The following is a 25,558-nucleotide window of genomic DNA, read 5'->3' as shown; positions in this document are numbered from 1 at the left end:
TGGATTTCTAAACTTAGCCCAGTTACTGTAAAAAACACCTTTGCAAGAAAGGACCGCCCGCAGCACTCGGCTTCAGAGGGGGTTATTTCTAGAGCTGGTGGAAAAATTTCTTGCCTTTCAAAGGCTCCAATTATATCTTGGTGCTGGCTGGAGCCTGTGGCCTTCACAGCTTCCTCACAGGCACTCGTGGGGTGGTGGTGGGGACCACAGGTCCAACGGTGCCATAGAGGACAGGGGGAGAGGTGGGGAGACTGACACCCACCTGCTGGCCAAAGAGATCACATAGGATGCAAGTTAGCCTTGGGGGACACCTCAGTTAATACCCCCAAACAAATGCCACAAATGCATTAGCCCAGCAGGAAAAAAATTCCTAAAAAAACCCCCAGTAACTGAACCCTTCATAAACAATCCAGCAAGCTCTGGCAAAAGCCCATGGGCCACCTTGCTTCAAATTTGCTCCAAAGATTCCTGAAAATGCCAGAGCTCCTAAGTTTTAAGAACAGGACCAAGAGGACACCCTGACTAGCTTGATGTGAAATCTGGGTCTGGATGAGCTGTGCCATGTGGACAGGGTGATACCAGGACATCAACCATCTCCCCTACCAGATGAAAAAAGTAATGAGAACCCTTTAGAGAAGTCAATGAAAAAATGTAAGTGCTAAGAGAAAGTGCTTGGGTTACACTCAGTGGAGTGTTTCATTCCAGGGACAACACAAATAAATGTATGGGAGTTCAGCCTGGCTTTTCTCATGTCACAACATGTGGAAATAACTCTTCTGAGCTCTAAGTCAGAAGGAAGATCTTTTTTTCATGATGCATGGGGAGGAACCAAGGTCTGGATATGTTGGACCTCTATAGAGCTCTAGAAATGGAAAAAGCCATCAAAGGCCCCACTTTCCTTCCTGGGGAAAGGACTGGGGGAAAGGAACAGCAAAGCTGGAAAATGAGCCTTTCTGCTCATAAGAGGGGAATATTTTACTGGAGCAACAGATTTTGTGTGTTACCTGAGAAAACAGTTTTGTCCAAGCACGGCTTTGGTTTTGTTTTATTTTACTCCAGCAGAGAGAAGGCTCCTGCTATGGAAAGCCAGGACAAGCTCCTCCAGGCACAGGGATGCTCAGGGACCACAGCAGATCCCTCCACAAAAGGCAAAGCCCTGTGGGCTCATGTCACTATCGGTGATGCACGGGTGATGGGTGATGTCTGAAGCCAACAGCTGGGAGAAAATACCACAAGAGAGAAGTCCTCTTTTGGCTTATTCTGGAGCGAGCTGCTACATGTGTCAGTTGTAAAAGCATCGGTGGGTGTCTCGGCCAAGGGAGTGCTGTGAACCTGGTGATTTATCTCTTGTCTTTCCCCTGATGCTCGTTAAAACGAGGATTTGTCAGCTCTGCTGCTGTCTCCAGCCGGATGCCTGTGCTTCTTGGCTCCCAGCAAGGTCCTCGCTGCAGATACCGTGTGCTTTGGCAGCCAGGCCAGTCTGGGCTGCAGGATATTACGCCTGGCAGGGACACAAACCCCTTCCAGTTCCTGGAATGTGGATTGTCTCGCGGAGTGCTGATTAAGCAGTGCTTTCCACCTGCACCCAAGACAAAGCCCCGGCCCTGTCTGGGCGCGGGGGCTCGGCTGCTGCCGGCGCTGGGAGCTGCGGGGTTTGCTTCCCTGAGCCCCGGGGAAACCAAAACTTTAACAACAATTTCTCACATGCAAAGCTTTGCAGCTCACGGTGCCGGGTGAGCCAGGGCTGCTCAGGGCTCTGTCTTTCGTGAAATAATAAAACATTAAAAACCCCTCCCCGTAACACAACCCCGGAGCCCTTCCTACCCTGCGGCTGCTCCTCCCAGCCTGCCCAGATCGTGTCCCCAGTCAGCCCAGTTGAATCGCTGCTGCGTGTCCCCATCTGCCTTTCTAATCCGCTGGGAATGAAACTGCTTTTTCCAGCCTTACTAATGAGAGATTTGATAGTTGGGGCTGAGGGGAAGGTGCCCAGTGTGGCACAAAGGGCTGAGCTGCTGCCAGTCCCTGGAGCAGGCACCCACCCCTGCATACAGGTGAATGTCCCACCTGGGTGTGGGCAAGCTGGGGATGCCAGCACCTGCAGAGAGATGGCTGGTGTTTTGGGGAGGTCTGGTGTTGGGAAGGTGCAGCTGAGCTGGTCAGATCCCCTGCAACAAGCAGCCTGGAAAGCTGGCAGACACTGGGGGCCATTCAGACCTTCCAGTGAGCCCAGCACCAGCCCCGTGTCACAGCCTGGCCCCTGCAGCATGCCCAGCCCTGCCAGCCATGGCTGCTGCTGCTCCCTGCACCCAGGGTTCCCTTCCATGGCACCAGAGCAAGGCCAGAGACACCTCAGCAGCAGTTTCCCTGTCTCCTCTCTGGCATATCCATCATCCCATCCACTGGGTGGGGAGCAGATGGAAACATACCTCCAACATGTCTCCAGCTGCTGCCCAGGACCCACAGCATCTCGAGTTGCTTTATGGGAGAGCAGATGCCAGGAAAAATATACACAGGGAACTATTACAGCACAATCTCACAGCAGGGTGAGACTTTCTATCAGCTCAGCACCTGGGTGTTATTCCCTCTCCACACCCAGGTCTGATCCCCCCTGAGCTTCTGGTAGGCTTCTGTTCACTGCAGGTCTCCTGGGCTGCTGGCTGCAGCTGGCAGGCTCTGGGATGTGCACCAGTCCCAGCACAGGGCAGGAGTCTTGTGGCCAGCATCCTCGATTCTCCTCCCAGTCAAACCAGTGAGAACAAGAAGCAGTGGTGGGCTGCTGCTGTGGGACTGCCTTCTCCTCCCTCACCATCCCAGCAGCTTCCTTGTCTCCCTGCCCAAGCACCAGCTTTCCCCTGGTGCACTCTGGTCTCTGCTCCCTGCCTCTGGCTCCGTGCTTCCCACCAGTCAGGAGAAGCAGTTTGGCCTTGGTGCTCCCCCTCATGCAACCAAAGAGCCAAATCCTGTCTCCAAGCCCACCTGTGCCCTGGGAGCCCAGGCCTGGTGAGGTGTGGGGCAGCACTTTGCTCACCTGGGACACAGTGACACAGGATGGTGACAGCAGCAAGCCCTCCATGGCTCACATGCTGCTGCTGGCTCCAGGCCTGGTGGGAGGAAGAGGAGATGTGACCGGCAGTGTGAGCAGCCCCTCCAGAGCCTGCCAGGCTTGCATTGTTGTGACCTGCAATAAAACAGGCAGTCTCAGGCACCGTGACAGCTCGGGATGTTGTAGGGAAATGCCCTGGATGCTGCTGGAATGCTGCTTCCCCTCCCCGGGGACAGACCCCTGGACATCGCTTGGGCTCTCTGGGCAGCACAACTCACACAGGAAGGGCTCTTTTCCCCTGACAAGATGTCCCTGGCCAGGCATCACCAGCCCAGGTTGGCGGTGGGGAGCTGGGCAGAGCCCCCCTGGTCTGCAGCAAACTCTAGTCCTTGGGGAGCCCACCAGGCAACTGGCTTCATTTCTAACGCGGAGAGCTGCTGGCCCAGGGGCACACACAGTCACCAGGTCCCCTCCCGGCCACCCCTGTCAAGGGCTGTCTCTGCCATCTGCTCAGCTCACACCAAAGCAAGGTGACCCTGGGTTTTGTAGTGAACATCAGCCCCTCAGCCATCAACCCAGGGCAAAACCCCCTCCCCATCCCTCACCGACCTGGATTCGCTTCCCTCTCCGCAGCTCCCAGAGAGACCCCAGCTGGGGAGGGATGAACAGGAGAGAGACGACTCTGGGAATCTCTCCCTGTAGGTATCTAGGGAAAAACCCAACCCCAGCCAGCAGTGGAGGAGCAGCCCCCCTGCCCGTTGGAGCTGCTGGCCGGGCTCTGCTGCCTTCCCCCCGCGGTGCAGGGCTCCGCGTGCCTGCGTGCGCCTGTGCGCGCCGGGGCATCCACCAGCCTATAAATCTCCTAGCAGAGCTCCTTCCAAACTTCAGGACGTTCCCGGGGGGAAGAGTTAAGATGCAGCTTCTGCGTCAGAGGCCCCGGCGGGCTGCCCGCCAGGGCTAGGCTGAGCCTCTCCCCTGCATCTGCCCCAGCAGGTTGTTTGCAAAGGTCAATCCCACCGGCTGCCGCTGCCGCCGGGCTCGGCTGCTCTTGGCTCAGTCCTCAAGGTACGTAGCTGGGGGAATATCCTCCCTGCTGCTCCAGGAAAGGGCTGCCAGGGATGTAAGGAGGTGCATCAGCTGATAGATGAGGTGATATTCCAGCCTTTTTCTCTGCTGTTGGTTTTTTGTGGTTTGTTTTTTTTTTTTTAGTTATTCTGGTTTTGTGGTGGTTGGTTTTTCTTTCCCTGAGATAAAGAGTCGTTAGGATTTCTTGCTGGTGCTTTTCAAGCTTGCCGTGCATTTCTGTATCTGTCTGATATTTCCATTTGTGCTGGGGATTTACTCAACACACCAAATGCCTGGGAAGTTACAGGGCAGGCAGCTGCAGCGAATACCTCAGCGTGCTCCTGATCAGCCCCTGCCTGGCAGGTAAGTGCAAGCAGTAAAAAATCAGGGGAGACTTCATACTCCTTTTGTTTGTTTTCTATAAAGAAACAACTCCAAAAACAATTCCCTGGCCATCTTCCTGCTGGTCTTTGAGGAATTTGCTGTGATACATGAGGTTATCGAAGAGATTAATTTAAAAATATATATTTATAAAAGAAAAGAAAGGGAAAATTATCTTGATCTTGTTTTAGGAAGCGCTGTTTGCATGTGCATGGCAAACCTGAGTGGTGCCTGTGTTATTCCTCTCCTAGACCCACGTGCCAGGGACCGGTGACCCGCCTTGTCCTCACTTTGTGTGGGAGCAAGAAGCCACCAGCCGATCCGGCCGGGCTAGCATGACTCTGCTCCACTGGCCCCTGTACCTCAGCGCCTTAGGCTTCTGGATGAGCCAGCAGACCTGCTCCCTCCTGCTGCCCAACGCCACCGAGCTGCTGTCCCCAGGCAGGGGCAGGGCTGTGGGGCTGCTGTGGGGCGCGGGGGTTCCCCGCAGCCGTCGGAAGCGATACCTCTCCCCCCGCGACATGAGCAGCATTTTGGACTATCACAACCAAGCGCGGGCGCAGGTGTCCCCTCCTGCTGCCAACATGGAGTATATGGTGAGTTGGGGGTCCCGTGGGGTGTTCCCTGGCTCTTGGCAGCTGTGGTGGGAGCGAGGGGCTCACCTGTGACCTGGTAGGGATGGGACACCCACACGTAGGGGTGGCAGGTGCTGCCCCGGATTTGCAGCTGTGCCCGGGGATGTTTTGTGTCCCTGCTGCAGGGCAGACTCACGCACACCCCATGCAGCCTCTATGCAGGAGGGATGGGGTCCCGATGGGGGGATGTTTCCACCCAGGGGTAGATTTAGGACCCCTGGTGCCATGCCTGGGATGTCCGGGAGCTTGCAGGCTGCAGGATGACAGGATCTATCCAGCTGAGCTGCAGAGGCAGTGTTAGGGGAAGGGAGGTGGTTTCAAGCATGGAAAGCTCAGGTCCTAACCCAAAACCCAGGTGGGAGCCTTGCCCCAACTGCAGCCAGGAGAGACGGCTCTGTCCCAAGTTCCAGGGTCCCTCAGGAGCTGGTGCAGGAGTGTGCCCAGGGATGCCAGCTCCCAGGAGAAGAAACATGCAGGAGCAAGAGAGAGAAAAGCTGAGCTGCTGCACCAGGTCGGGCACCTCCTCTGCATCCCAGCCACCCTGGACAGAGCCTCGCCCGGGACGTCTCCACTCTGCTTAGAGATCCTAACCCAGCCCTAAAGGGAGGAGAAATGGGGAGCCACCAACAGGAGGGATTTCCAGCTGGCACAGAGCGGGACCCTCAGGGCAGGAGGTGCCACACGCTGCTCTGCTCCAGGGAGGGGACCAGAGCTCTGCCAAAGGGACTGGGTTGTCCCTGGATGCTGGTTTGAGGGAAGCCTGCAGCAGCCCGGCTTGCTGTGTGCTAGAGCAGGTCAGACTTTCCCTGCTCGGCTTCTTGCTCTGCCTAAATCCCTACCTCCCAAAATAACTCCCAGTCATCTCCCCCAAGTGGTTCAGGGTGGGTGAGGAACCGTTAAATAATGCAGGAAGGAATCCGCTGTCCTCCCCGCTCCCTCTGTGCCAGGGCTGAGGGAAGGGCTGAGGATCCCTGGGAGCTGCAGCAACAGCAGCTGCGGGGTTTCATCCCTGGGCTCAGCTCCCCCTTCCACAGAAGCAGCTCATTCCTGGAGGGAATCACACAGCCAGGGCTTGCACTGCCTCAGGGCAGCTCTGCCCAGCAGCCGCGACGGGCAGATCATAACCCAGCCCTAAAGGGAGGAGAAACAGGGAACCACCGAGAGGAGGGATGGGCAGCTGAGGGGGGTTTCATGGCTCCTGCACCCGCTGCCAGGGTAATTTTCCCCTGGACATTTTCCAGCCTGATGTGAGAGTTGTTTTTTGGACCCTCATGGATGCTCAGAAACATCTCCCGCCCCGCAGTGAGCACAAGGGAGCAGGTTTCTACTCTTCCCTCCTCTGAGCACCCGAAATCCCTGCCTGCCCTTTTCTTTTCCTCCCGGCCAGGTGTGGGATGAGCAGCTGGCCGGGGCAGCAGAGGCGTGGGCTGTGCGCTGCCTGTGGGACCACGGGCCCCCCCAGCTGATGAAATATGTGGGGCAGAACCTCTCCATCCAATCGGGAAGGTGAGTGCCCTACAGGTGGACCGGGCTGCTGGGGACTCCTCGCACCCCACGGTGCTGGAGGAGGAGCAACCCCTTGGCTGAGGAGCACAGAGGCTCTGAGCTGGGGCAGCGGAGGGCTGAGATGGAGCCAAGAGGCACGTTGAGCCCCTCAGGGAGGAGAAGGAGGGTCCAACCCTTGCAGCAGGGTAAATGTGGGAAACCAGAGGTGCTTGCTGCTTGTTTTGGGGCGTATGGCATTAATCCCCTCTCTGCCTGGCTCATGGAGCTGTGTCATGGGTCCTGGATCTCCACTACACAGCTGAGCACTCAGGTGCCTCCAGCAAGGGCCAGGTCTTCTGGCCTTGGACACAGTGGATTTGGCACAAGGACATCATTGCCCCTGCTCTATCCTGCTTCTCTCCCCCATTCCCTCAACATGGAGCCTTCCTCCTCTTCCTCTCCCTGGCCCATGACCTCTGGGGGGGAGGAGGTCCACCTTACACACAGCTCCTTTTGCAGGTACCGCTCCATTGTGGACATGGTGAAATCGTGGCACCAGGAGAAGCAGCACTACTCCTTCCCCCACCCCCACGAGTGCAACCCCCGCTGCCCTTCCAAATGTAGTGGCTCAGTCTGCAGCCACTACACACAGGTGAGCACCAAAGCCCCCCCGCAGCCCCCCAGGACCTGGCTGCAAACCAGGGCAGCAGCCCTTCTCCCAGGAGCAGCTGGGATCTGGGATCAAATCCTGCTTCAAATCAGGCAGTGGGGGTGGCAGCAGGCACTGTGCCCACCAGAGGGGTGCAGGCAGCCAGCGGCAATGCCCTCCTACCTTGAGGGAATTCCCTGTGGGAATCTGGCTGCTTGCATGGGAGGTCCCAGGAGCTCACAGCAGGGACCTTCTGGCCAACTAGCTAGGAGGATTTAATTGTATTTAAGCTTTTTTCCCTGCTTTGGCTTTTTTTCTAATTATTACCCCATTGGCACCTCAAAGGTGGTGAAGAAAAAAAACAACAAACCCATTTGTACTTTCGCTGAGCATGAATCCTCCTCTCTGTGATAGAGCAGCTTTATAGCCCCCAGCTGCATCTGGCTTCCCCAGGAATGCAGCCCCCGTTTTCTCCCAGCACATCCAGTGGGAACCTGGCCAGCACTAGGTGGAAAACATCCCGCTACTCCCCTGGGCAGTGACAAAGCTGTGCCGACCCCTAATTACCTCCTCTGCACAGCTCCAACCTTCACCAGAGCATCTGCATCTCCATGCAGCTCATCATGGGGCTGCTCCGGGTCACAAATGGGCAAGATAACGTTTTTTAAGGAAGAAATTCAGCCCGGAGAGGCTTTAGGAGGAGCCTGTGGTTCTGTTTCACCTCCCTGCCTGCAGGGTAAGCTGCCAGTGATGGTGAAGTTTGCGAACTAATTTGGATAAATCAAAGAAGTGTCCCGGGCTCTGCTGATCATTTAAGTGAGCTTGGCAGGGCAGCACGGGCTGCAGGCAGAAGGACAACAAGAAACCGCCCTCTGGTGACAAAGCACTGCCCACTAGGGGCACAGCATCCAGCACAAGAAATTCGGGAAGGCGGGATGCGATTCCCTGGTGGGACGGAGCCCTGGCTGGGGTCTCGGGGTGATGGGGCTGTGGGACACCCGTGCTGGGTAGTCCCCAACGGTGCCTGCTGTCTGTCCCACGCAGATGGTGTGGGCATCCTCCAGTCGCCTGGGCTGTGCCCTGGCTGCCTGTGCCAACGTGCAGGTGTGGGGCAGCACCTGGCAACACGCCGTCCTCCTCGTCTGCAACTATGCCATCAAGTAAGTGTGTGGAGAGAAGTCCCCTCACCCCCGTGCCTTCCTCCCTCCTGGCTGGCTGCTCCAGTATCAGCAGCGAGGTGATAGTGCTCAGAGGTGATGCCCTCCTCTCTTTTTTTTTAGGGGCAACTGGCTGGGAGAAGCTCCCTACAAGGTGGGCCGGCCATGCTCAGCCTGCCCTCCCACCTACGGCGGCGGCTGCTCCAACAACCTGTGCTTCACCGGACTCAAATCCAACCAAGTTAGCTGGTTCTAGGGGCTGCAACCCCATGAAGAAGCTCCCGGGATGGGGTGAACCAGAATTATTTATAACACTGACCCCCCGAACTGCTTTGGCTGCCTCTCAGCCCTCCCTGCCCCGCGTTGGGTGGCTCTGAGCTGCCCAGTCCTCCAACCTGCTGCATCCCTAGAGCCTCGTAGGAAACCGCTTTTTTAACACACCTCCTCCCCAGCAGAGCTTGCTTTGTCCAGCTGCTTCACTTCGGGGGAAATAGGGATGGTTCAGGCCCCTACTTCCCAAAAGAGGGATGGTTTTGGGGTGCACAGAGGGAGCGGGGCTGGCTGGCACAGTCCCTGCTTTGCAGACGCGGGGGGCTTTCCCCGCTGGCCCCCCATGCTAAGGCAGAGGCTGGTGTGAGCGAACACCAAGACATCCCTCTTGTGGCAAGCAGCTGGAGAAGTGGGGAGCCAGCCCCGTGTGTGCCCCCACTCCGCAGCAGCCCCTCCAACCACGGGGCCCCCGGCTCCGAGCCCCCCAATAAAGCAGCCTGGAGACCCCCGTGCTCGTGTTGGTCCCTCACTCGCAGCCCGCAGCCCCGGGGTCGCACCGAGCCAGGCGCCTCTGCTCTGGTTTGGGGAGTAAAGAGGGAAGAGGTGCAGAAGCTCTCGGCGGGGCCGCGGTGGCAGGAGATGCTCGGGCGCTTTGCTCCATCGTGCGGGAGAAGCCAGCACTGCTGGGACACCCGGCGACACGATGCTGGAGAGCCACCAGCTCCCGGTCGCACCCAGGCTGCCTCACCCCCCGGGCTACCGAGCACCTCCTCATCCTCCTCTCCTCCCTCTTTAGGACCTCTCAGCACACTCAGGGGGTCTCCAAATTCCCAGGCCTTGGCTCTGAGCCCCCAGCTGTGGATTCCTGCCCTGCAGCACAGCACTCCCTGGCAGCCCCTGCCAGCTCACCCCCTGCCCCACTGCACGCTCCCTTCTTTGCCATCCAGAGGAGCAGATGTCCATAATTTTGCTCCCCCATTGGCTCCTCCAGCCCAGCCCCTTCCCAAGACATACAGGAGGGGTGGGAGGTTCCACACTGCTGGTCAAGCCATTTTTCAGCTCCAGCCCTGGATCCCCCATATATTCAGCATCAATTCAGCAACACCTCTCACACGTGCCCCCCCTCACTCCAGCGCAGGCCCCCCAGGAGCAGGGGCTGGTCCTGCCAAGAGGAGAGAGCTCCTGCCCTCTACTTCAAGGCCAGAGAGAACATCTGTAGACCCTGGTCCCTGTGGCTCCTCCTGGGTGCTGCAGTCCTGGAGGGAGCACCAGTGTCCATGCGAGGCTGTGGTGCCCTGTGGGTCCTCCCAGTCTGGGAAGCAGAGTGAGACAGGGAGGAGCTGCACCCTGGCCCTGAGCTCAGAGTACCACCCTGCATCCCACTGCACATCCCCGTGGCTCCCCATCCCCAAGTCACCCCTCGGTTTTGCACTGAGGGGACCAGCCCCAACCCACGGCCAGGGTGTTTCACCCCTTGTGCCTCAGCCAGGTTCTGCTCTGCCTGTTCCAGCCTCCACGGCTGCTCCCACAGCCCCTGGACCCGTGCACAGGATTAGCCCCTTGCCTGCGGGCAGGCTCAGCCCTGGTTTTCCCATCGTGGCGCCACATCTGGCAGCACCCGGGATGCTGCAGAGCTGGATCCAGCCATCCCGTCCCCTCACGGCCGGGGATGAACCCCAGCCCGGCGCCTGCCCTGGCCTTGACACCAGGTGGAAACGGGAGCCCCAAAAGAGTCCAGTAAAAGCCGTGTTTGAGTTTCTAGCTTGGCAGCAGTTACTATAGCTACAGCAACGGCACCTTGCAGATTGGTTTCCATAAGAGCTTGGTTACTATTTAACATCTCCACCCACATTAGCCCTGATTAAGCGAATCAATAAGATAACAGGAGAGGCAGGTTTCCTCGCCCTGCCTCTCCGCGCTCCCTCCTGCCTTCACCTAGTTCCTTAGTGACAGACATTTTTTTTATTATTTATTTATTTAGATTTCTTTTTTACTCCTCCACTTCCTCTGGTTTTCACCCCCAAGTCCCCATAGCAGTAGCCGGCGAGACATGGTCAATGTAAGCACCCAGCTAAGCGCTAAGATGGAGGCTCCATATGGTGAGTACAGCGTTCCCACCGCCCGCGCTGCCGCCCCGCCGTCGCCCCTGGGAAGCGGGGCTGGGAGCAGGACGTGGGGCTGGGAGTGGGAAGTGGGGCTGGGAACGGGCAGCAGCCCCCCAGCCCCACCACCCGGCCCCGCCGCGCCCCCCGCCCCTGCGAAAGGCTGGAGGTGGAGGCACAAGAAGGGTAATAGCAACACGTATCTGTGTCTTTTTCTCTCCTTCGCTCTGCTTGGCTCAAAGAAGAAAGGCACGTGCCCCCAGGTGCGACCCGCTGGCTGAGGGGGCTGCCAAAGGGTGGGCAGCAGGACTGGAAGCAGTTTGGGAAGGAGGTGACGTGCTGCCCGAGGACACGCACCCGACGCGCAGGCTGCGGGTGGCCAGTGGCACAGCCGGGCTGCGGGAGCGGGCACAGCGGGCACCGGCCAGCCCTGCTGCCCTCCAGGAGGGCTGGGCTGCGCTGGTGCTGGGCAGGTTTTCCAGCAGGGAGTGCAGTGCCTGGACAAACACAGCTCGTGGGCTCTGCAGGGTAGGGCAGCAGGCAGCACGATGCCCTGCAGGGCAAGGAGCTGGGGCTGGCTCTGTCCCTTGTGGAACGGGAATCCTGGGCATGGCCAGGGTGCAGAGTGAGGCTCCTGCAGAGGAGGACTTACAATTACGAGGTTCTCCATCACGATCCATGGCTCTCTATCGTGTCCTTGTGGCACTCCATCACTTTCCCTGGTTCTCCATCACTTCCCTTGGGTCTCCATCGTGTGCCCTGGCTCTCCATCATGTGACTTCACCTCTCCTCGCTGTATTTTTCACCTTCTGCTCCTCTTCTCCTTTACCACACCCCAGCCACGAGCACGCCCAGCCTCACCAGCCCCATTCCATCTGGTGGTTTCTCTTGCTCCAGACCTGCAGCCTCTTGTGGGTACCACCTCCACCCTTGTGCAGGGCATCCATGCTGCAGTGAGGCTCTGTGCCTCCTCACTCCAGTTCCAGTGCTCTCCAGATCCCTTTCATTTCAGCTCACACAGCCCCATGGTGAGCCATAGCCAGACAGGGCTCACTGGCATTTTGGTGGGTCCATGGCCCATTGCAATGGCAACATACCCATTGCATAGGATCTGCAATAGTATTGCTGGGTTGCTCCTTTGAAAGTCCCAGGCCAGCAGGAGCCAGGGCTCTGGAGGAGCTCCCTCCACCCAGGGCTCCGAGCTGCAGGATCAAGCAGCAAGATGGGGCCTCACAGAAGCTGGACTCAGAAAAATGCCAAGGTTTTGGTCTGTTCAGTGCAGGTTGCGGTTTTGTGTCCAGCTGGTGCTGCTTGAACAATGTGCAAGGAGCCACATGATGAAGGCTCCTCATGAGATGGGGAAACAAAGGCTTGATGCCTCTGAGATGTTCAGAGGGTCAGATCCTGGGGTGAGGACACCTCCATGGGATGGCTTGGCAGAAGCAGTTGCTGAGCATCCTCCAGGCCGAAGCCCTAAGGCAGTCACTGTGCAGGAAGGGACACTCCTCCCTCCCTGTTGCTGGCAAGGAGGTGGCTTGTGACCCACGGAGCTTGTAGGGACTGACCTGTGCCTCACTTGCAGAAGGGGAGGCTCAAGTGATGAACCCATCAGCCTGGGAGACACAGAGGTGTGTGGTAGCCAGGTCCAGGTGTTCCCAAATCCAAGGTCCCTGTGTTCTGCTTTGCCCTGGTGTGCAAATCCAACCTCCTTCCTGCAGCAAGCAACAGGCTTTGCCTGGTAGATACAACCTAAGGAGCTGAACAAGCTCTTTAATCACTTACAATTAAGTTCTGCCCATTTACAGCTGGCTGAGATGCAAGCAGCTGCTTGCCAGCCACAGCACATCAGCAACCTTAAACACAGGCAGGCAACCCTTTGTGTTGCTAATTTTCTCCTGATTTATTTTATTTTTTTTAATAATCCTGATCTTCTCCTAATTTTTCAGCCTGAGGGTCAGTGAACAAACCACGGGCCAAGCCAGGGCAGGCAGAGAAGGGCACTGTGGGGTGGCCAGGGAAGGATCACTGCAGGTCTCCAGTGCAGGTCCCACCTGCAGCCCCTCTCCCCATCTGCTCCTGTGGCCAAACAAAGAGACCTGCCTGTCTCAGGGCCAGGCTGCTGAGCCAGGGGCCTTGCAAGGGGGAGAGAGAAAAAAAGAGTAAGAATAAAAAAGCAAGACAGGCTTCCCAGACCAAAGCAAGAGGAAACTTGGGAGTGTTGGCAGAAGGAGGGGAGTCCTCACAAATAAAATGGGTGAAAAAGTTATCCAAACAGAGGTGAGGAAGGGCTGGCCAGGATGGGGGACTGGGCAGTGCTTGGCTTCCCAGGGAGCCTGCAGTGCCTCAGGGCTGGGGCTGGGGTGGGCAGCAAAGTGGGCACAGCAGCCAGGATGCTCCACTGACAGATGGCAAAGTGGTAGCCAAACCCTTCTCAGGGTCACAGCATCCATGTGAAGCCAGGGATACAATCTAAGTGGGAAGCTGAGCACTGGCACTTGTCCTGGGGACAAGCCCGCTCTCTGCAGAGGTGGCATCAGTAAGAGCAGAGACTGGAGCATCCCTCCCATCCATCCCTGCCCCAAACTGCCACCAGCATTCCCCTTAAACCATACCTCGGGGACACTTATTTCCCTCCTATCAGGCCTGTGCCTTGTGTAAATGGCTTGGAGGACGCCCTGCCAGGCAGTGACAAATGCCTCCTGTCCCCAGCACCCTGCGTGGATCCCTGGGTGCATCTTGGATGCATCTCTTCTGGAGAGCTGTGGGGCTGGGGGCACATTCAGCATCCTCATCAGCACTCACTGGTCAGCTGGAGTGAGCTCCTCCAGGAATGCTGGTGCTAAATCACCAGGGAAGGCTGCAAACGGGTGTGTGAGAGGGTAGGGGATGGAGAGGGGGTGAGGGGACAGTCCACCCTTGGGCAGCGAGGAGGCAACGAGCCCCCAGCTCCAGCTTTACCCCCCCGTGAGACTTGGGCTTAATCCAGGCAATTCCCCTCAATCCCAGCGCAGGCAGCACTGCTCCTTTGTACTCTGGGAGCAGCTCTTGGAGCTGGGGATCCCTGAGGCCAGTGGTTACAGCAGGGCCCAGTACATGATTGGGGCCAGCTCTGCAAAGCAGCTTTGGAAATTCGCTGAAAAATGTGAGACGTCAGAGCTGTTCAGAGAGGCTGGTCAGATCTGGGGAATAGTTTTCAGCTGAAGAACACAAAAGGGGGCAGAATTTCTAAAAATGTTTACTTTTCAGTGCAAAGTGATTGTTTTCCATTGCCAAATGGATCTAAGTTTTTGTAGCTTTCCACTAGATATTACCCACACTGAGCTTTTCTCCCCTTCATTTCTCATGTCAGCTGCTCTTTAATTCCTGTTTACTCCTTGTGCTCTGTGTCCATGTCCCAGAGGCTGTCAGGGATGGGTGGGTGTTAGGACACCCAGCACAGCCTCCTTTCCCATCCCCATTCCCACCATCCCTGCTGGCTGTTGAGGGCGGCCATGGTGCTGGCAGGGCCAGCACTTACTGGGGCAAGAAACATCTGAGCAGGGTCTTAGTGCATCCAGGAATAAGCACTGGTATTTAGACAGGATGCAAAAGGGACAATCCCTGCTTGAGCCAGCTTGGCCTGATCCCGAGTGCTGTTTGCTGCTGCCTGGTGGTGGTTTCTTTGGCTAAGAGCTGGGGATGCTCCCCCCATCACAGGGAGCTGCAGAGATGCTGCTCAGTGCTCCCCATATCGTGGGGGGCTGCAGGGATGCTGCTCAGTGTCACAGGGTGACTTCCACTGTGTGGGGACAGCCACCTCACCCCAGCCACTTACCAAGTCAGCAGCACACCCTTGTCTTTGGCTTCACTTGAAAACACTATGGTATTTTTACAAGGGGGAGGTAGCACAGAGGGCTCCTATAAGTGGGCAGGGAGCTCCAGCTCGAGGAGGTGAGCAGCAGGAGGCTGGCAAGGTTTGAGGAGTGTCTGAGAGCTATTTTGAGCTCTGCAGGGCAGGTGGAGGTCTGCAAGTCAGTTAGTCTGCTGCTGGCATTTCTTAAATGATATTTGCAGTGGGATTGGGACAGGAAAGCTCAAAGGGCAGAGCCAAGGGGTGCATTAGGCAGGGGGGGATACCTGCAAGTGTCTCAGCTGGCAAGCTCAGGGTTAGAATGGGGCAAAAACAAAAAAAAAAAAGCTCCACAACTGTGTTCAGGTTCCTTGTCTGTTTGCTTTCCTCAAATATCCAAGCAAATAACGTTCCTGGCAGAAATGTTTGAGGAAATGGCAAATGTAGAATTTTCACAGAAGGTAAATTTCAAGGTAGTGGCTATATCATGTCAGGGTTTATGGCTCTGCTCACCAGTGCCAAGCAGAGGCACTAGATTCCCACAAGGGCCTTCCAGCTAAGCTGTGTTCCAGAAGTAATAACACCCAGGAATGGCTCCTGCCCAACCTTCAGCCTGAACATCAACAGAAATCACCCAGCAAAACCCTTCAGGAAATGCATGCCTCAAAAACCAATGGTGGGCTCTGGATCATGCACCAAAGGTGCAAGAGGAGAAGTTCCATGCAGAGCAAGTGGCTGTGGAAAGACACCCACAGTCGAGGGGTAGACAGATTCTGGCTCCAAAAAAGTCAATGGTCTGTAGGGTCAGACAAGACTTTCTATCCCAAAATGCTGCAGCCACCAGAGGGACTCCAGCTGCATCCCCATGGCACCAGGAGCCCCTGTGCTGATGGACATCACCCCAGGCTCGAGCTCTCTGACCACCCAGCACCAAGGTGTCCCTGAAGCTCAGCCAGTGCTGGCATCTCCTGCTGGGAAGAGGACTGGAGGTGGGGAAGGGGTAACACTCTGCTGTGGGTCACTACGTGTGGGCCATCTCCTTTGTGATGTTGGTCAGGGAGCCCTGACACCTTCTCCCTCCCAGCCAACCTGCTTTGACACTCAGACTTCCATCTGTACAGATCTGACTTTGCTCATCCCACCCCAAGCTGCCCAGGGCAGACCCTTCCCCACCTATCCACCCTAAAACTAATCTGACAGGGTGGGTGGCTCAGCTCCTGCTGGGCCAAACCTGAACCCACTAGCGTGGGACCAGTAGGCACCTTTCACCTGCCTCTGCACCAGAAACATGTCCCAGCCAAGGGTGTGTGCAAGATTTTATAGGTGATAACCCCTGGGAAAGAGGGAAAAGTGGGGAGAGCTGTACACTCAGCTTCCTGTCATGGCCCAACGCTCTGGTTAGGAGAGCCAAAGTCAACAGATAGACCTGAAGGAAGGAGCAAAACCAAATACACGGGCACTTCTCAGAACAAGAGCTGTAAAACCTGCACAAACCTGAACAAGTGCCACAACAGCCTTTTATATGGTGAGAATCAACAGTCAAGCCCACTCGAGGTGTTTGCAGACACAGCAGCGACAGCCGCCGCGGTCCCGGCCCAGCGCCGCTCCGGGGGCTGCAGAGCCCGGCTCCTCCTGCCCCACTCACCCACTTCTCTCCCCTTCTGCTCATCATTTTGCCACAGGGTCCCCAAAGCCTTGCCCCGCTGTGAGAAGAAGCTGCTGCTGCTCCTCTGCAATGTGCCCCAGCTGCCAGGGTCCTCCCAACCATACCAGTGAAAAGCAGCAGCTCGGTGTGGGAAGAGGAGTCACTGGTGCTAAGGTCACCCAAGGAAATTTGGCCATGGGCTGGGAGGCTGGGTGGTGTGCCAGGTTAATGGACAGGACAACACTGGGGGGCTTGGTGGAAGGTGTCAAGTAACAACTGCCCCATAGAAAAAAGCCCTGCTGGTGCTGCAGGTCCAGCAAAACTGCACAGCCCCTCGCCTGCAGCCACCACGGCTTGTGAGCAGCAGCAGGTGCTGCCCCAGGGATGGGCAGGCTCAGCCAGGTCCCAGCAGAGAGGAACAGAGAAGGCCCCAGTGGATGCCCAGGGGACCCAGCCCATGCAGAGCCTGGTGTCAGCAGGACAAAGGTGGCACTGGGAAGTGAAGGGTGAAATAAGGAGGCGGGAGGGGCAAGGGGATGAACATCACAGACCCACAGCCCTGGCTGCCCCCCTGCCTGGGGTCTGCTGCTAAATGGTGGTGGGACGGAGGTGGTGGCTTTGCCACCATGTGGACACCCTGGTGGAAGCAGAGACAGGTGCTGCCTGTGGTTCCATCTATGGGTGTGTGCTCAGGGACTGGCAGTGTCTGGGAGAAACCTCAGTTGATCTGGGTGTGTTTCTCTATTACAGGCATTAAAACTGGTGTGGAAACAGAGGGGTGAAGGCAGGTGTTACACACAGTTCAGACCCAGTCTTGCCCTCAGTGGTGCTCCCTGCTTCACATGGGCCCGCTGGGCATCAGCTCCCCTTGCCAGTGCACCCCTTCCCCAGGCACAGACCTGCTGGTCATTCCCCATTACTAACCCATCAGGAGCCTTCTGGAAGTTGCTTGCAGCCATGTGCTCTCCCAATCAACTTAAATGCACTCCAGGCTGCTCTGGGTGGGAGTGGAGGCTGGTGGAGACAGGACAGAAACAGTTGAGGAACGGTTTCCTCCACTGGACTCACGCCTTTGAGATGGTGCTCAGGGTCCAACATCTCCAGAGGGCAGGAATGAGCTCCTTCCTTCTTAGCACAGCAAGAGAGAGGCAGGTTTGGCAGGAGGAACGTCATCTGAGGAGGAAAGGAAGTGCAGGAAAGTGAGTGTTTCAGAGGGGCTTGGCCCTGAGTTGGTTCCTCTAGGCACAGAGGCCAGTGAGACTGAGCTCGCACGGCAAAGGTGCCCAGCTCCCCCTTTCAGCACTGACTTCACTGCTCAGCACCTGTGAAAACCCAGAAAAGTGCCATCCGCCTCCAGGCTAAGCAGGGCCACACATGCCACAACACACTCCCTGCAGAGGAGAAAAACCTTGGTGCTCAACAGCCTCCATGCTCCTCTCTGGACCAGGGCCAAACAAGTCAAGACAAAAGTGTCACAGCAGCTTCATCTCCAGAAAAAACAACCCAAAGAGTGCAGTGCTGTGGTGGCAGAGAGGGCTTTCTTGTAGTTTGGCAGCTGGAAAATCCCTTTTCTTCCTGCTGGGCTTGCACTGGGTGGGTCATGGTGGAAGGCACTAGCTGAAATCTCAGGCTGCCTGGGACATGGGGACTCCTGGACTCTCCATCAGCAGCACCAATGTCCACAATCAATTAAGAAATCTCAGCCCTGAGAGTTCTCCAGTTTCCTCAGGAGACGATGGGGAAAGGATGGTGCTGGCACAGAGCAGGCAGGCACCTGGGGGAGCTGTGGGAGAGCTCTGGCAGCCATGTCCCTGGGGCAGTTTGAACCACTGGAGATGCTCGTCATGGTCTGCAGGACACAAAGCTCAGGGCTGCCCAAAGATGGGGAGCACTGTGTGCTCAGCTCCCTGCCTGCTACCCTGCTTCACCCTCGATTGTCCCAGCCCTGCATGTTGTGATGGTGGCTGGGAGCAGAGACAAAGGTTGTTTCTCAAGGATACGGTGTTCTGGGTATTTATATAAAAACATTTTAAAGTGAAAGGAGCCAGCCTCTCCCTGGCCAGGAAGTCAGAGCTGCTCCCACTGTTAAACACACCCAGGCACATCTTCTGGAGCAGCCTCTAGAGCTGCGTATGTGGTTGGCAGAAACACAGTGGCAGACCAGAGGCCAGGGTGAGGGCACCTCGGAAAGGTGGCTCAGAAAGCAGCGGGCGCTGCTGCAGGCACTGGCAATTGGGTGCAAACCCAGAGCCACCTTTTAATTCTCCTCCGGGCAGTGGCCAGAACCCTTTAAAACCTGCAGCTCTTGGGCACAAACTCCTGTTCCCCATCATCAAATCTCATTGTGACCAGCATTAAGGGATTAGCTGGTCCCAGGGCCGCCCCGCAGCCAGCGCCGGGCATGGCTCGTGCCCCGCAGCCCCCGGGGGGCTCGCTGGCTGGACGGCCCCATCCCAGGGTGAGACACCCCTAGATCTGCCCGCAGAGCTGAGCACCCCTGGAAGATGAATGGCAGCAGATATGACCTGCTCCAGGAAACACCAGGTACCCCCGGGTCTCCAGTGGGGTTTTGGAGCCGCCAAATTATGCTCATCCCCCACGTACCTATTGCCGGTCCCCATCTGAGGGGACCCCCCACCTCTCTGGTTTCTGTTTGGCTTCGTGCAGAATGCACAGGCCAGGTTTGTGGGTGGCAATGGCTGATGTTCCCAAGATGGGTTCTGGGGCTCTCCAGAGAGGAACCCCAATGTGGGGGCCACGGTGGAGGGTGCTGTGACTCAAGGGGGCACAGGTGGAGGAGCCGGGCTGGTGCCCCATGGACGTCCCGGTGACTGTCTGCACCACTTGGGAAATAAACTGGTTGTTCTCAGCCCAGTTCACAGTGACTGGCACTAAAGCCCCGTGCTGCAGCCTCAGAGGGTCTGGGGATGTCTCCTGCCAACCTGTGTCACAGGGTCCTGACCAGTCAGCTGCCTGCTCCTTACCCAAGAGGTCTGCAGCAGGACTTACCCAACCCTCACAATGAAAGCTTAAAACAACTAAGAGAAACCCCCCCACTTTTCATGCAAACCTTACCAGTTGCACAGGGCTCTTACTAGGAAAGTTTTTTAGGTCTCCCACCTCTGTGGGGGCCCAGCACCCACGGGGACCCTGGTGCTGAGGTGAGGCAGCAAGGAGGCTGGCTGGGCTCAGGGTGCTGCAGGGGGGTCTGCAGGCACTCAGATGTGTTTTGAGCCTCAGGGCTGCTGTGCCTCGCAGAGCCTCATCCACAAAACATCCCTACAGCCCCTGTTCAACCCTGAGGCACAGAAAAAATCCTCTTGCTTGAGAAAATCCCCCACAAGCAGGGCTTGTGTGGGCAGTTGGGTTTGTGCCTCCCAGGCTTCCTGCACCCTGAGCCACCATCCTGCAGGATGAGCTCCCCAGGCCAGGGCCACTCTGGGAGCCATGTACTGGAGCTGCTCCCAGCAAATACCTGTGGTCTTTATCAGCTGGTGATTGACTTAGAAAAGTTCATGGCTTTGGCATCCCATGATACGTTTACTAGAGATGGTTCATTTCCTTAAATGATGTAGTTTATGGTCATAATATATTTTAATTTCTTTATGATACAAGAGGCCAATGGCACTGGGCCTTGCAGGAGTGTAAAGGGACAAATAATAGTATTACTCTGTCTTGGAGACAGAGGTCAAATACTCAGAGGCTAATTAGCAGTTTGCTATGTTGTTTGTTAGCTGGTAGCCAGGCAGTTGGCATTACAGTGTCTTGGCCATGGGTTTATGGGACTGTGGAGACATGTGATCCCCTCGCCTTGCTGTTCCCCACCACAACAAACCTTGCACATAAGAAAGCTCCCATGTTCCCATACCTTGCATTCTGCTGGTGGTGTTTCTGTGGCAGTTCTTGTGTCTGTGGCAGCAGTCAGGATGGTTGTGTTGCACAGGAGAGTGCTGTGGTGGCTGAGGACACTGGGGACAGGACAGGGTATTCAGGCATTCTGCACACCCTGTGGAGAAAAAGCATTTTGCACTAACTTGTTTCCTTCTGATTCCAGGAACCAGAATCTCTCCATTTTAACTTACCACCCTTTCTTTCCCCCACCCCGCCATGCCCAGCTGACCTGCCCCTGTTCAGCCCTGACCAGTGCTCCCACCTGTGACAGCCTTCCCCTTCCCTTCTGCTGCCTCGCATCAGACACACACGTGGCCCTTTCCTTAGATGCTCCCCCAAACTCCAGCTCTGCAGCCAGGGCTGACTTTGCCAGCCAGCTGAGGGCAGGAGGAAGGCAGCTGGAGCAGCCCATGGATCTCTGATTCAGGAAGCTGCTTTTTGCCCTTGAAGCCCTTGACTTGCCCTCCTCCAGGGACATGGGCTCAGACTGTCCCCTCACTGCCCTCACCCCACTGCAGCTCTCCCTCCACACTCCCAACAGCTTTGCACTCTTTTGCTCTAATTTCTGGTGAGTGAGAGCTGGTCCCGAGAGCCCCAGCAGCGACTGGAGGTCACATCCAGCAGGCAGGCAGGGTGTGCAGATGCATCCACCTTTGCAAAAAGATAACATGCACTTTTAAAAAAGTAAAACTTGCTTTGTAACTTTTGTTGATTTTGGCTGTTCTCCTCCTCCACCTATTGCTCCACCAGCTGGAACGATTCAGGGGCTGTTTCATGTGCATGTACTGAACACGGAAAGTCAATGAAACCCAAAAGCCCTGCAAACAGCTGGCAAGGGTGAAGAGAGAGTTACTTGCTTGCCAGACTGCAAGCTCAGTAGGGATCTTTTTCCTGGGAAGCTACTTCAGTTCCAAAGGGATCATATCCACCTGCTAAACAAGTTCTCTCCAGGTCCAGATGTGGGATGCTCTGATCCCTGCCACACTAAATGTGTGAGCTGGCGAGGCATGGAAAGCAATAGGTGATTGCTGCTGTCAGCAAATCCTCTCTCCAGTGTTGCTGCTTCCCTGTGGCTTCGGCTCCCACATTGAAACAGGGCTGGATTCGAGCTGAGCATCTGCCAGTGTAGACAGTGAACCTGGAACAGTGCATGGCAAAGTCAGAGCTTTTCTGGATTTCCTTCGAAATCAGCAGGAGAGTGTTTTGCTGGAAAGTGTCTGGGTCTCCATTGGGCTGGGGTTTGGATGGAGTGCAACACTCACAGTGTGGGGGTTTAAGTGGGACAAGTGGGATGAGTGGTGGGAGCTGTGGATTGGGCCAAGTTGCAGCTTGTGGTGTAATGGAAGAAGATGAATCTAACTGTTCCTCCTCCTCGCTTGGCCTAGGGTTCATTGCCTGATTTTACCTAAAAACACAGCAGCCAGATTCCCAGAGTCACAAGTGCTGACTGTGGGTCCCAGAGGACAAGATGCTGTCCTCCAGGGCTGCAATGCAGGCAGGGGGACTGCAAATACACCCCAGCAATGCACTGGCATTTTCCAGCACAGCTGCCCTTCTGAGAACAGCTCAGACTTACTGTCCTTGCAAAACAACAGCTCCCAAAAGTACTAGGAATTACCTTCTCAAGTGTTCAGAGCCCACTTAGGCAGGATAATAAACCCCTTTCTGGTCCTGGGATGAAAGGCACCCAGAGTGTTACGGCTAGAGCAGTATATACTGAACTGGTCTGTCTGTCCCCGTGTTTGCAGTTCTTTCCCTACTGCTTTTGCATAGCAGCTATTTATTTTAGCTCCAGTAATTCCCTCCAGCTCCAATATCCATCCCAGCTTCGGCTGAAATGCACATGTTGCTTTTGGAGAGGAGTTCAAGCAGAGCCTGCTCCCTCCTTTGAAGTGACTCTTCCCCATATCCAAAATCTGCCTTTATTCTCTCTACAGTGATTTTTATGGCCTGGGGCCTGCACAGTTCTGGTTGGTTTGGCCACTTTTTGATAACTTTGGCATTGGTGAGAAATAGCTGGAGGTTGTGGTGATGCTGCCTCTGTCACCCTTAGCTGTGCCAGGGAGCTCGGGGTGTCACTGCATGTCACAGCCTCATCAGTAACAGCACGTCCAGTGTCTGCTCAAGTATTGTCTGTCCTGGGCATCACCCCCAGCTCCAAACAGCATCTGTCCCAACCACAGCCACAGGCACTTCAGTGCTGGGGAAAATAAATCACCGAGAGTGATTTGTTGTTGAACAGGATGATAAAATGCCTGTGTCTTCCCCTGGTCACAGGTCTGACATGTGACTGTGGCCACCACCTGCCTCTTGGAGCTGGATCTTTCTGATCCACCAGCCAGAATCTTTCTAGTTCACCTCCACAAAGTGTTTTTCTGGGCCAGGGATGGGCCGTGTGTGGCTGGTAAGGGGCAAACAGACCCTAAACAGCTTCTCCTGAGTCATCAGTTTTCCTGGAGGCTTCTCACTGTTGCTGGGGATAGACCCGGGAGCAAACCCTGGTCTGTGTGTCCATTATATGACTGCCTGGAGTGGAGGCAAAGATCCTCTGCTTGAACTGGGGGCTCGTGTCATCTGCACTGACCTGCAGCCCCCCAGTCCCTGCCAAATTCCTTGGAGCTGCTTATTAACACACTGACAATTCTGCTCTGGAGTCACGGCATGCCGAGGCAGAAGGCAAAGGGGTTTGACAGTTTGGCCTAAATATCCATGTTTACAAAAAGTCTGACAAAACACAAGCCCTTGGCTTTATCTTTCCCATTTGGAAATAGCCACAGAGCAAATATACTTAAGGCATGAAGGGAGGGGGATTTATATTGACTTTAGAAAAAGCTGTTCTTTAAAAACAGGAAAAAAAAGCTCATCCTCGAGCTGCGCAGACTGGCTGCTAGACCCAAAAGTCCTGCAGGGAGGTTTCAAGCCTGCCTGCCTATCTGCAGCAGTCTTGTGTGAGCAAGTCAAGCAGTAAACTGCTCTCTGTTAATTTTTTAATGCAGAATAAACAGGTCAAGAAATTATTAGCATGAGAATAAGTTGAGCTCAATCGGGAGAATCAGAAAGGATGAGAGGGAAGAGGCAAATTGGAGTTATCAGTTAACCACACAGAGGGGATCTGCCTTTATGTTTCCTCTCATTTTCCATCTGTTCTGAAGCTGTCTTTCTCCCCCTGCCCCCCCCCGTTTTCCTAATTTAAATGATGAGCTAAAATTGCTGGTATAAGCACAATGGAAGCCCTTGTTCCTCCTCATCTTCTATCTGCAATGGCTGCCCAAAGACATTGCAGGTGATAAGGCTCCTACCTGGTTATTCCTGATGGTCCTTGCCATTCCATGTGGAGAAAGGGAGCTGCTGATGTTGAGGTTGAAACACACAAAATCCGTTTTGTGCAAGGAGGAACTCTCTGCTCCGGTGCAAAAGTTTGGGCGCAATCCTGGCAGATCCAGGGTCTGAGCAGAGGTGTCCATGGGCAAGGGAAGAGCAGCCCTCAGGACTGCTTGGAGTGGAGTTTGGTCAGTGGTCGGAGATCTATATTCTCAGATAGGCAGGACTTTGTCCACAAACTGGAATTTGAAATTTCAAAGGGGAAAAAAAAAAAAAGGCAGAAGGGACCTTTGCATGTGTGGAGATGACTACGCTGGTGACGTTCCCTTGGGACGTTTCTTCTCTGCCCTGTGATTCCGCTTCAGGCTTCCCCAGCCGCTCGTTCGGCCGAACAGTGCTGGGCTGAGCAGGGGCCTCGACCTCATTCAGGGACTTCTTGCTCTGCAGAGGTTTCAGAGCTGAGCCTGTCTCTGCTTCACTTGCATGCCAAGGAAAAGCTACTCCAGCCCTGCAGTGGCCTTGGAGCTGTGAGTGCCATGGTAGGAGGGATCTGGAGTTGGGGCAGCAGTGGCATCGCTGGTGTGAGTCGAGGTTGGTCCTGTGGGCTCTGGGCACTGGCATTTCTGCTGGGGATTGCTTGAGAGTGCAGAGCTGTGAGAGGGAAAAGCAAAGAGCAGGAGGGCCCCAGGCTCCAGCCTGACCACTGTCCACACTCAGAAGGTCCACAGGTGACCCCAAACCAGGGGTTCTGGCTGATACACTGGAGGATAGGGACCCAGCCCCACAGCAGGCTGGAGAAATGGGCCAGCAGGAACCTCGGCAGGAACCTCAGCAGGAACCTCAGCAGGAACCTCAGCAGTATATCCCACAGAGGACACTGAGAAGATGGGGCTTGGCTTCTCACAGGGTGCATGGCAGGAGGAGATTGATGGGCATAAAAACTGGAGAAAGGTTCAGTGTTTAAGAAACTTACTCACTAAGAGAACAGTCAAGCATCAGTTGCTTTGAGAGGCTGGGCCATCTCCATCCTTGGAGTAGTTCAAGACCCAACAAGACCAAGCCCTGAGCAACCCACGCTGCTCTCACAACTGGCCCTGCTTCCAGCAGGAGGTTGGAGACCCTGAGGTCCCTTCCAACCTCACTTATTCTTTGATCTTACAAAACCCTGTTCAACCCACTCAACAAGAAGATCTAGCAAGCATGGTAGCTGATAGTATCCTTATCATAAACACTCTATTAAACAGCCTATTCCTGATCCTCATCTACTGAGAAGTACAAATTTTATTTTCAGGGAACACCCTTTTGATTTGGATTAATTTGCCAGTCAGTGACATACAGATAAGGCAGAATTGGTGTCATGATGTGTCAGTGTGGGAAAGGATTTACTGCTTAACAGATAAAAAATAAATAGTCACTTGGCACAGAACACTTCATGCCCTGGAGCTGTCATGGTCTCCTTTGCAGTCATCTCCTGGTATAGGAAACAGTGGGTGGAAGAGACAGAAAATGGGGACAGGAGGAGAGAGGAGAGGGCCTGAAAGCTGAACTTCCCCTCAGCATCTGTTCTGGGAACAGCCTTTGCCTACCAGTGGGGATTTGCCAGCTCCGAGTTGTCTCTCTCTGGAAAAAAATGCCAAAACATCTTCTGTAGGTCAGAAGTGTTTGAATCAGCCCCACAACCTCCTGCTGACTTGAACATTTTCAACCTAAAGCATCTGCAGGGTCCTGTTAGCTAATACAGGCCATGACTACACTGGGAAGCTGTCTGAAAACCCACCTTGCAGGGATGTTGAAGGGAGCAAGGACTCCCCAGGCGGCACGTCCCTGGGCAGGCATCCGTCTCCTGCAGCAGGCCATGCCTGGGGAGCAGCCAGAGCATTTCCAACACAAGCCTTGGGCACAAAGGAGGCACGGGATGTCCTTGGCCGGTTTGGTTCTCCACCTTCACACAGAGAAGGGATTTGGGAGGGGACACTGCTAGCAAGAAAACGACAGTAAACACGACGCCGGGGCGGGAAGCGCCACGTCCCATTGATGGTCCTGGCCTTGTGAGCTGCCTAATGCTCTCCAAACTTCCCCGTTCCT

At 55.6% G+C, this 25,558-nt stretch overlaps 1 protein-coding gene and 1 long non-coding RNA gene across 3 annotated transcripts; one reads left to right on the top strand and one right to left on the bottom strand.

Moving 5' to 3' along the window:
* Positions 1 to 1,033: 1,033 nt before the first annotated feature.
* On the bottom strand, positions 1,034 to 24,162 carry LOC127391001 (uncharacterized). Of its 2 annotated transcripts, XR_007890988.1 has the most exons (5): positions 23,452 to 24,162; positions 21,082 to 21,290; positions 20,130 to 20,267; positions 17,186 to 17,434; positions 1,034 to 3,178 (listed from the first exon to the last, which is right to left on the bottom strand). It is a non-coding gene; the product is annotated as an uncharacterized LOC127391001 (long non-coding RNA). The 2 variants fall into 2 exon arrangements; XR_007890987.1 differs by lacking the exon at positions 1,034 to 3,178 and having other exon boundaries at positions 12,663 to 17,434; positions 23,452 to 24,161.
* On the top strand, positions 4,825 to 8,671 carry R3HDML (R3H domain containing like). Its single transcript, XM_051633245.1, has 5 exons — positions 4,825 to 5,085; positions 6,512 to 6,630; positions 7,129 to 7,261; positions 8,303 to 8,418; positions 8,539 to 8,671. Exons 1-5 carry the CDS (start codon positions 4,825 to 4,827, stop codon positions 8,669 to 8,671), a joined length of 762 nt encoding a protein of 253 aa, XP_051489205.1.
* Positions 24,163 to 25,558: the final 1,396 nt, after the last annotated feature.

The sequence above is a fragment of the Apus apus genome, chromosome 15 (assembly GCF_020740795.1).
Source record: "Apus apus isolate bApuApu2 chromosome 15, bApuApu2.pri.cur, whole genome shotgun sequence".
In the NCBI taxonomy this organism is placed as follows: Eukaryota; Metazoa; Chordata; class Aves; order Apodiformes; family Apodidae; genus Apus; species Apus apus.
Note: the sequence above shows the minus strand (reverse complement) of the source record. Positions and strands in the feature narration are given on the sequence as shown.

Coding starts and splice junctions, on each gene's coding strand:
- R3HDML (XM_051633245.1), top strand. CDS start 4,825: ATGACTCTGCTCCACTGGCCCCTGTACCTCAGCGCCTTAGGCTTCTGG. Junction 5,086..6,511: donor CTGCCAACATGGAGTATATG/GTGAGTTGGGGG, acceptor CCTCCCGGCCAG/GTGTGGGATGAGCAGCTGGC. Junction 8,419..8,538: donor GTCTGCAACTATGCCATCAA/GTAAGTGTGTGG, acceptor CTTTTTTTTTAG/GGGCAACTGGCTGGGAGAAG.